Source organism: Tasmannia lanceolata, unplaced genomic scaffold (genome assembly GCF_043159265.1).
Source record: "Tasmannia lanceolata isolate RefF3 unplaced genomic scaffold, GAP_Taslan_0.1 ptg000007l, whole genome shotgun sequence".
NCBI classification, from domain to species: domain Eukaryota; kingdom Viridiplantae; phylum Streptophyta; class Magnoliopsida; order Canellales; family Winteraceae; genus Tasmannia; species Tasmannia lanceolata.
Window position 1 is genome coordinate 1,670,028 of NW_027518684.1, and position 11,003 is coordinate 1,681,030.

General features: G+C 39.1%; 1 protein-coding gene and 1 pseudogene across 1 annotated transcript; one reads left to right on the forward strand and one right to left on the reverse strand.

The window, feature by feature from the left end:
- The first annotated feature begins 703 nt into the window (after positions 1 to 703).
- Positions 704 to 3,478, forward strand: LOC143881374 (putative pentatricopeptide repeat-containing protein At3g13770, mitochondrial pseudogene; annotated as a pseudogene).
- A 786-nt stretch (positions 3,479 to 4,264) lies between these two features.
- LOC143881375 (auxin-responsive protein IAA4-like) lies at positions 4,265 to 6,096 on the reverse strand. Its single transcript, XM_077384415.1, has 4 exons — positions 5,895 to 6,096; positions 4,961 to 5,166; positions 4,764 to 4,860; positions 4,265 to 4,519 (listed from the first exon to the last, which is right to left on the reverse strand). Exons 1-4 carry the CDS (start codon positions 6,056 to 6,058, stop codon positions 4,465 to 4,467), a joined length of 522 nt encoding a protein of 173 aa, XP_077240530.1. The 5' UTR covers positions 6,059 to 6,096; the 3' UTR covers positions 4,265 to 4,464.
- Positions 6,097 to 11,003: the final 4,907 nt, after the last annotated feature.

Consider the following 11,003-nt stretch of genomic DNA (forward strand, 5'->3'; position numbering starts at 1 on the left):
GGCTGAGTTACGTTAGGGTTGGGTTAGGTTGAGTCCCAACCCGACCTCCATCCTCGATCGTTATTTTTAAAGTACTTTTTTTTGGTAACGAAGGGTGTCCCCACCCCCTTCGGGAATAGGACTAAAGTTGTAAAGCCATTTCAGGCAGCTAGGATTTTTTTTCATGATAAATTAGTGTTTCCAAGTGATGAGAGAGGTGGTGTGAAGTGGCTAAAAATCAGGAAAAGTCAATCCTATTTTAAGTACTTTTTTTTTGTTTCAACTTCTCACTACTTAGACACTAGTTTCCTGATTTCTATTTCCTAATTTTTAGCCGCTTCACTACTTGGAGACATTAGTTTACCATGAAAATAAAAAGGGAAGTGATATATGTGCCCCATTTGATTACTTTGGACAGCCAACGACAGTGTATCAATGACTGCAAAGGGACTGATGTACTTCACGTCAGAAGGATTCAACTGGGTTGATTGCCACGTACACTAGCCCTAGCTGTCCCAAGTAAACAATAGGGGCGGATATATCAATTCCCCAAAAAAAAAAAAAAATAATGGTAGCCAAATTTTTAGCCACTTTCCACGAGGCTAGTCCGAACCCAACCCGACTCGACCGACATGGATAAAACGGGTTAGGCGTGTCGGATTAGGGATGAGAGACTTAGAGGCAGGTTGGGTTAGGATTAGGGTTATTGTTGACCATCCTCGACCCGAAACTTGGGTTGTGTCATAAACTCATAGTTGAGGCAATGCTGTCTCGGGGTTGGGCTATTGTAACGGTATTTAGCTGTTAGAAACACATACACATCTTGTTTCAATGTGATATGGGAGATTTGTAACCTTAGTATGAGTTATATTACTCCTGGTTCCTACAACTAGTTTTGTATTATGAAATCTATCTTCCCCTTCAAATCTCACATAAATATACTGAAATACTCAAATCCCTCCCAGGTGAGATTTTTTCACAAATCTCACCAAAACCCCACTCAGCTCAACTCTCTACTTAACACCACCAACCAAACGAGAAACACCAGACATGGCACCCAAATCCATGCCCAAATCATTATACATGGCTACATATCTCTCCCTTATCTCCTCAACAATCTCATCAACATGTACGCAAAATGTGGCCAAATCCATGAGAGTTTCCTCATTTTCTCAAACATCCAAGACAAAAATATCATCACTTGGACCTCTCTCATCAGCCATTTCTCACAAAATCACAAACCCTTTGAAGCTCTCACTCTCTTCTGCCAGTTGAGGAACACAACCCTTCAACCAAACCACTACACATTCTCCGCAATTCTCCCTGCTTGCACGGACACCGGGTCGGTAATCCACGGGGAACAAATCCATTCCCTTGTTCGTAAAGGCGGGTTCGAGTTTGATGTCTTTGTGGGCAGTGCACTTAGCAATATGTATGGAAAATGTGCCAATCTAAGTGCAGCAAAAAAAGTGTTTGATGAAATGCCTCAGAGAAATCTTGTCTCTTGGAACACTATGATTGTTGGTTTTGTGCAGAACAAGCATTACGAAGAAGCAGCGGGGATTTTCTGTGAGCTTCTTATGGAGTCGTCGATTAGTCCGGACCAAGTAAGTTTTTCAAGTGTTTTGAGTGCTTGCGCGAATATGAGTGGCTTGAGTTTTGGCAAACAGGTCCATGTTCTTGTTGTTAAGCTTGGTTTGAAGTCTTTAGCTTATGTGAGTAATTCATTAGTTGACATGTATAGTAAATGTGGATGCTTTGAAGATGCTTTCAAGTTGTTTAGGACTATAAAGGATAGAGATGTTGTTACTTGGAATGTTATGATCATGGGTTGGGTCCAAAATGATTGCTTTGAAGAAGCTTGTAATTGTTTTTGGGTCATGAGAAGGGAAGGGATTTCGCCAGATGAGGCATCCTTTTCTACAGCTCTTCATGCCTCGGCGTGTATAGCGGCATTGGATCAAGGGACTTTAGTACATGATCAGATAATTAAAACTGGGTTTGTTAGAAATTTGTGTGTGGGAAGCTCATTGATCACCATGTATGCAAAATGTGGCAGCTTGGGTGATGCGAGCAGGGTATTCGAAGACATCAGGGATCGGAATGTGGTATCTTGGACGGCTATGATTGCAGCATTCCAACAACATGGGTGTGGGGACCGAGCGATCAAACTCTTTGAGGAAATGCTGGCAGGGCAGATTGAACCTGATTACACAACATTTGTCTGTGTCCTTTCCTCATGTAGCCATAATGGGCTAATAGAAGAAGGGTTCCGATACTTTGATTCTATGACTCGAATTCATGGGATGAGACCAGGGCCTGAGCATTATGCTTGCATGGTTGATATGCTCGGTCGAGCTGGCCAGTTGAATGAAGCAAAGACGTTTATAGAGTCTATGAAAATTGAACCAGACCCATCTATTTGGGGAGCTTTGCTTGGGGCTTGTAGGAATTATGCGAATTTGGAGATGGGTAGAGAAGTTGCAGAGAAGCTTTTTGAGTCAGAACCAGACAATCCAGGGAATTACGTTTTACTTGCTAACATCTATACACATTATGGAAGGTTGGAAGAAGCTAAGGAGGTAAGGAGACTAATGGGGGTGAATAAGGTGAGAAAGGAGCCTGGGTGTAGCTGGATTGATGTTAAGAACATGAGTTATGTGTTTACAGTGCACGACAAATCACATTCTAAAACAGATGAGATATATGAGATGTTAAGTAAGATAGCAGAACTTGTAAAGAAGAAAGGGTATGTGGCCGAAATCCAATTCGCAGTTAATGATATAGGAGAGTACAAGGAGCAGAGCTTGTGGTATCACAGTGAGAAATTGGCCTTAGCATTTGGATTAATAAGCCTTCCCATTAGTGCCCCAATTAGGATAAAGAAGAACCTGAGGACTTGTGGTGATTGTCATACTGTTATGAAGCTTGTTTCAGAGATTTTTGAGAGAGAGATCATTGTTAGAGATATCAATCGGTTTCACCACTTCAGCAGAGGTACATGTTCTTGTGGGGATTACTGGTAATCAATTGGGTAAATCACTATTGCTGCAGATAACATAGTTTTAAGCCTTATATTTGAGGCTGATTCATTTCATAAGATAGATAACATAAACCAAATCTTGGATGATCCGACCATTGGAGGCTTTCTTAGAAACACTGTCCAAGAGGGACATGAGAGCTACAATGGGTCTTCAAGAAAGTTTCAACTGTAAAGCTCAACCCAAAGGATTTTTTTCTTAAATTATATGATTATTTATCAAAGAACAACGAAATGCAACAGAGGGTCTGAATCATATGTAAAATGGTGGCACATTGAAGCTTGAATCTTAGTAGTCGTGGATAATTCGATGTAGTCCTGAGCAAAGTTGAGTATAACAGAGAACTTGGTAACAACTATTCGATCAGTTCCATAGATGTATTCAGGCTAACTTGGACAAACATGTTTCTTTTATTATTCAATGAGAACTCAACACCAGCGGCTAGCTACTTCTTTCCATGATTGTGTTTTTCTCACCATGAAAATGTTCTGCATCTAGAACAAATGCACCTTGCTGTTGTATTAGATAATATATAAAATTCATTTTGTATGAAGCCCATACTTCCAGTTTCTCAACCATTCATAGTAGCTTGCACTGATTAATTCATCATTTGCAAAGAAAATCTCATTGTAAGTACAAAGTAACTCATTTTGGTAATGTTAGGGGATAGATGCCTCACCCACTCGATGCGCAGGGACAGATACCATTCCCGAGCACCTTGGCCAAAGGTCTACATGCGCGGGCATGCCAGATCTTGATTGAATTTAGATTAAGATCTTGTGATAAGTTTGGAAATAACTAAATTTGGATTATCCTAATCAAGATTCAAGACTAGTATCCTAATGTATCTAAAGTAACTAATGTACTACCCACACAATCCAAGAGTCAGATCTTAATTGACCTGATATCATATTCTAACACTAACAAAAAGAAATCTGGTAGGTACTGGAAGAGTTTCTTTATCATATAGAAGTTTAGTGCCACCAACCAAGATGACAACATCTTGACGTGTCTGGACGTGTCTCAAGTTCCTTTTTTTTTCCTTTCTAATTGTGGTCCCATTCAATTAACCAGAAGATTAAGCCCTCATTCATGTCAGGACACGGTTGGAGGAGGATCACATCCACCCACAAAGCAAAAGAACAAGTTAAAAAAGTTAAAGAAAATCTTCAACAGCTTTACACCATCATTTTTCTATCCTCATCGAGTGGGATAGATTTCCCCTTTTTCTACAGTACAGCAAATTAAAGGAAGAAAGCTGTATCTATATCATTTTGTGTGGCTGTACATCTATAATCCATCAAGTTCCATACTATGTTGTCTGGTTTGTTTTCTTTTCAAACTTACCCAAAAAGACAAAAATGGAGATATCTGTATAGAGATATTTACAGAGAGAGAGAGAGAGAGAGAGAGAGAGAGAGAGAGAGAGAGAGAGAGAGAGAGATTAGCATTTGTCGGCTCTAGTGATCTTCAACCTCTTCACAGTAGTCAAAAACATCCTGCCAAGGGAGAAAATTAGCAATTTAATAAAGGTGAAATAGGAAGGGGAAAAAAAATCAAAGGCATGGGTCGCAATTGTGTCTAAATTAGCAATTTAATAGAGGTGAAATGGGAATGGAAAAAATATCAAAGAAATGGGTTGCAATTGTGTTTAAATTGGCAATTTAATAGAGGTGAAATGGGAATGGAAAAAGTATCAAAGACATGGGTTGCAAATTTGCAATAATGTTTAATTGATCTTACTCCCAAGGAACATCCCCCACCATCATCCAATCTCCTTCCTTGTCCTCATAAGTTAACACATGGTTATTGGAAGAAACTTGAGCAAAATCATCAGGACCTATATCAATTGATTGAAATGAAAAAGGAAAAAAAGTTCATTATTAGTTGTAAACACAAGGATTGATGCAGTCATTCAAATGGAATTTATGGTCACTTACAAAGAATGGTGGTTCCAAACATGAGTTGAAGTGTCCTTATTAAGCCTTCATAACCATTGTGTGCCAAAAGATCCAATTTTCTTCCAATTGGAACTCCTTCCATGTAAACTTTTACAAAAAAGTTTGTCTGATGCCTTTGATTTCCATTCTCTGTAAGTGTACTCCTGAGGAGTGGTTTGATCGGCGGCCAATCAGAACCTTGTTCCCTAAGAAATTGAATGATTAATCTGATCATGAGAAAAGCAAATTTGATAGAGGAAATAAAATAAAATAAGTTTGATTCTAAGTGTGCTCTCAAGTGTGTTAATAAATGAAGAAAAGAGAGAAAAGTATAATAAGTTTGATCTAATAAATGAAGAAAAAGATTGAAAGGAATGAAAAATGGAAATGGGCAAGGTTGGTTATAGCTGTGGAATACTGATAGCTAAAAATTGAGATAAGGGTATGGTTTAAAAATGTAATAGAAGAAGACTAAAAGAGAGAAAAACAAATGGGTATTATTATAAGTTCCACAAATAAAAAGAAGGGAAAATGAAACAATTATGGGGAACAAAAAGAATGATTGAAAGAGCACATCATCAAGAGAATTTGAATGGAGAGAACTGAGATATTGGTACTAAACAAAGTTCTATTAAAGGAGGAAACCAATAGAGAAAAGGGTATAATTAATTCCGGGTGTTCTGACACAGGATAAAAGGGAGTGAGGAAAAATTGAAACAAATATGGTTGGTTCAGTTGTAGAAAAATAGGGTAGAGAAATTTCAGACATGGTATGGTTGAAACTACTATCCCAATAGAAAAATATAAAAAAAGAAAGAAAAATCAAATGGGTGTGATCCTAAATGTGTCAAAAAGTGGTTAATAAAAAAAAAGAGATGAATGAAGAACAGAGAAAAACAGGGAAAATGGGTGTGGTTGGTTTAGTTGTATCTACCTTGATTTTGAGGAGTTTTCAAGTTGAGAGTTTGAAATGGTAAGGCCTAGCCTTAGATCTGTGTTCATATCTTTTTGTGAGGTAGAGAGAGATGATTCAGAGGAGAGAGATGGATGGGTATTGCTGTCTATGGAGGAAGAAGAGGAATTGCTTGCCCTTCCCATTGGAAGAGAGAGAGAGAGAGAGAGAGAGCACCTTTGGCTATATATAGCGAGGAGGAGTGCAAAGGAGTAATAGAGCGAGGGAAGCAAAGCTTCAATGGACTTTGTTCGTTTGAACTGTTGTTGTCTAGGTGGCCGACATGGACACGTGGCAGATGCCACTCGGCCTCCCTTAACCAGGCTTAGGTCATGGCTGAGGGCTCTGTGGGGTTGCAACCCTTTTTATATGTTCTTAGCTACAGTCAAAAGTCGTGGTCTTTGGGTCAATCACAGTAACCCATGTGGACAAATTTCCCATGCATTTGGATGATCCACACCATTCATCTTATTGGCCCTACCACGGTGAGTCACCATGGTTTTAAATTTCGACCAAAATCTGGATTTCGGTCAACACCGAAACATACCCGAAATGGTACTGGATTTCAGCCGAAATTTGGAAATTTCATTCTTTAATATTTCGCCCAAAATTCCTAGAAATTCAACCCGAAAATCTCAATTTTTTTAACCATATATCATTTTCCCCTTAAATTTCGGCTGCAATTTGGTATAAAATAAAATATTATTTTTTAATGGTGTACCCCATTTCAGCTGAAATTTCAGTTTCAGTGAGGGCCAGAACGCATTCTGAAACCGATATTTAAAACCATGGTGATGACACAATAACACTGATCGGACAGGCATAGTGGCCCGATTATATGTTATGGAAGCTTGACCAGGTTTAACAGGTTTCCATGGAAGGACAATAATAGTGAAAAAAAAAACACCTACTTAAAGTTGGCCTTATGTTTTCCTGATTGCTTCTCATTCTCCCTTCACTCCCACCTTCTCAGATTTCTCCCTGTTCTACCTATCTCTCACAACTGGCCCAGCACATACTCCATGGAATATTTTTTCAAGGTCCCCAAACATGACCGTAAGATAGACCAAACTCTATCTTTGTAAGTTTAATTATCATTAGAAGAATGCTAAACTCAGGGACACCTTGCAAAAATTTGCTGAAAGTGTGCCTCGATTGGCTGCACCTCAACATTGTCCATTTATATTGACTGCAAGTCCAAGAGTATTAAATGCACTTTAGTCACCTGCAGCCAATGGGGGCGCCCTTTCATCCCATTTTCCATTTTCGCAAGGGCACCCTTGAGTTTAGCATACCTTTTGTCTTTATGTCTTTGTAAACTCACCTCATGGGTTGGTATTCACTGTTAACTTACCAACTTCTCCAAAAGCTTAAGCTGTTAGAGAATGGTTTGATTGCCGGGCGTGGTAACTCCCGGGAAGATCTCGGTAACCCCGGTGTGCCTTCGAGGACGGTGGGATTCTCTCGGAGAAGATCTCGTGGTTCCAACGTTGCCGCCGCATGGAGGGGCAAGATGGTCCACGTTGCTTCCGCATGAAGAGGGAGATTATTGTGGTTCCACACAAAAGCAATAGTCCCACATCGGACATGTGAAATGGATGTGGGTGGATTATAAGGGAATGGGCACCCGCCCTCTAACAGCTGGCTTTTAGAGGCAAGTTCTACCTGGTTAAATTCCCTAACATTGGAGAAGTTGGTAAGTTAACATGGTATCAGAGCCAAAGGTCTAGAGTTCAAACCTCCCAGATAGTAAAAATCCACATGCGATGGTCGGCCCAAAGTGAGACCACATGTGCCACGTGTTTGCCAGGTGAGCCACACGTGTGTGGGAGTGTTAAAGTATAAAAGATAAATAATGCCTTTCATTAACAGCTTAAGCTTTTGCAGAAGTTGGTAAGTTATTATTTTCCATGTTAGTTTACATAGGAATGAGTACATGTTAAGCTTTTGCAGAAGTTGGTAAGTTATTATTTTCCATGTTAGTTTACATAGGAATGGGTACATGTATACACGGTTTTTCTTTGGTGTATAGAAACATCAGCCACCATCATTGTACCTCGAGACTTAAGATAGGACACCACATTTACCATCTATACACTTGACCGCTCATGCACGTTAGATCATAATGGAAAACACTTGTAAAACGGGATCCCATTTGGAAAATAAAGAAGATTGGGAAATTGACGGATGATTTGGTCAATATTTCAAATTGATTTTTTTAGCTATTTTAGGGATGCTTGAGTCTCTCTCTCTCTCTTTCCAAATGGGATTCCCGTTTTGCTACCGACCCTTCATTAGGAAAACACTTCCAAACTTCGTTTTATTGCATATCATAGGGATTTGAGATAAGTCGGGTCAGTTAAAGGAGATTTTATTGACATGGTGCCTCAAAATTAACTCGGCCTTGAACAAGAACCCGTTAAAAGTTAAGCTGAGTCAACTCAGGATAACTCGAGTTTTAAAACAGTTCTCTCTAGAAAAGAAAAGAAAAGAAAAGAAAAAGAAAAAGAAAATAAGAAAAATTGGGCACCCTGATGATTCTTGTGTCAGAGATGCTCCATCAAAGGTTAGAGAGGGGACTCAAAGAAATGGGTCAAAAGCATCGACACGGGGATTCCTCCCCCTCTAACCATGTCATGACTTTAAGTGGCTAACATGGTCCTAAACCCATTAGAGAACCTATTATGAGCCTCCATGAAAATGAAAGCCTTGCACGGACCCAAAAGAGGGCCACAGAGGCCCTCAGAAGAGTTGTTATTCACTACCTATTTTAGTCTCAATGGAACAGGTTTCTTCCACACGCCTCAATCAATTTCAGAGGGGACCTCAGAAAGTCTGACTCACTACCTAACTTCTTTGCCAACTTAACCTTATTCCCACCCTTTAAGTGCTATTCTTTGGTACCTCGATGGGTAATAATGTGGAAAAGCTAGTACTCCATTCCTCCATTTCCACATTAGCTACAACTCAACATCAAGGAAATGCTTTTCAACAAAACAAAAGGTAGAGTAAGTTGGGCATGCAATTCAATTGCATTCCATTATCAGCACCCAAGAAAATTATGCCGGTTACTATCTCCTTCTATCAAGAGGGCAGACAATCTGCCCCTCCTTTTCTTATAAGGTTCCTCTCATTTCCTTTTGTGAACAAGAAGCAAATAAAAAAAAAATACTCCTTAATTTTTGCTTTTCCTAAAAATAACTAAACCAAATTAAGCCACCAATTTTTTCTTTTCAATTTATTTCCATAACCCTTCCATGTGACCGACAAGCCGAGCGAGAGCTGACACAAAAGAGATGTCTAGAAGGTGTCTAATTGATGGCAATGTGATATGATGTTTGACATTCATTAGCAAACCCTTTGCGATACACCAGATCCGGCTCGATTATTGATAGAGTGAATTGATCGGCCATTTCTTGAAATCTATTGGCTGATTCAAAATCATGGTTAACGTGTATCCCTTCTCTTCCTTTGAGCTACATGTTAACCTTCTTATTATGATAATAATATATAATATAGTGATAATATCATTAACAACGATATAATTATATACTATGTGAAAAAAGCGGTTTGTCTTTGTAAGACTAAAATTGGCTGCCATTGATTACGAGCCCATGTACAGTCTAGATTGATGAGGAGGTTAAGTATCTCTTTTTTTAAGATTTGAAGGGGGGGGGAGACAAGATGGACATGTGGTTTGAAACTTCGGAGTTAGAAAAGTGAAAGTCATGGGATGTTGGATTTGATGGGAGTGCTGAGGTTTTAAAATAATCAAAGACATCCTCTCAAAACTCAAAAGAGAAGACACGAGGGGGGAAATCAACCCCAAACAACCAACAAATCTGTCTCTCTCTCCATATGCCAATTTTTTTCTTAATTGGATTTAAGAAAAGCCAACGGGCAGGATTGAGTTGTACAAAAAGAAAAGAAGAAAAGGAAAGGAGTGAGTTGTTCCCCATATGTTGCTTCCCTTAGCCATCTTTCTCTTTCTCCGATGACTTGGATACATTGCACTTTGGGTACAAGTGCAACTCAAGCATATACTTTGTATTCAAAGTTCAATGTTTAAACCACACAAGAAGACATGGGAGAGTTGGGTGAGGTGGGGGATGAAAGAGGACCTCGTTTGATAAGCCCAATGTCTTAACCCCAATGGACCACCATCCCAACATCTCAATTACACTGTCTCTATTCACCCATACATGGGTTTTCCTTTGCAAGCCCAATAAAGCCACTTCCAAAACCCCACCCCTCTTTCCAAGCTCTCCCTTTTTTCTCTTCCCAAGCTCTTGATTCCATTTATTCTCCACCATGCTTAATCCTTCCTTGTGTTTGATTTTTTTTCAGTCAAATTTTCCATGACATGTGATTTTCCCATGAAAGGTTTCCATGAGGCGGTGGAGAAAAACTCTCAGTATTTACCGCCGGTAAATTATAATATTATATCGGCAAATTATTCTTACCGCTCATATATGTTTATTTTTTACTACCGGTCATATAAAACTACCGGTAAAACCTCCATTATATGAAACTAAAAATTTTAGTTCCCTAACCTCCAAGCACTCGCTCACATTTTTTGGCCTCTTTTCCCAACCCTGGCCCAATGGAGGCAACCATTGCGGCTGATTTTTGCAAAGGCACACTTCAGTTTAACATTCCTATTTTTATTTTAAATTACTAAGATCCTCATTGCCATTTTAAAAACATTTTTTATTATATATATAAAAATGTATAATTTTTTTTCATATAAAATTTTACACTATAATATTTTGAAGGGAATTGCTAGCGTCCATCGCAAAGGGTTTTTGCGGCTGGTCTGTCGCACATCAGACCAGCCACCTCGTTAATGAAGACAACAGCTTTTGTCTCCATTCACAAGGTGGCTGGTTTGACGTGCAACAGACCAGCCGTGAAAAGCCTTTTGCGATGGAGCTTTAGCAAATCCCTATTTTGAATCTTCCCAATAAAATATGACTGATATCGCACTACAATATTTTGTTAACGGTGCCAATTCAAAAAAAAAAAAAAAATTTGTTAACGGTACTCCCCACCATGTTTTACAGTTTCTTAACTACCTTTCACACTGTTACA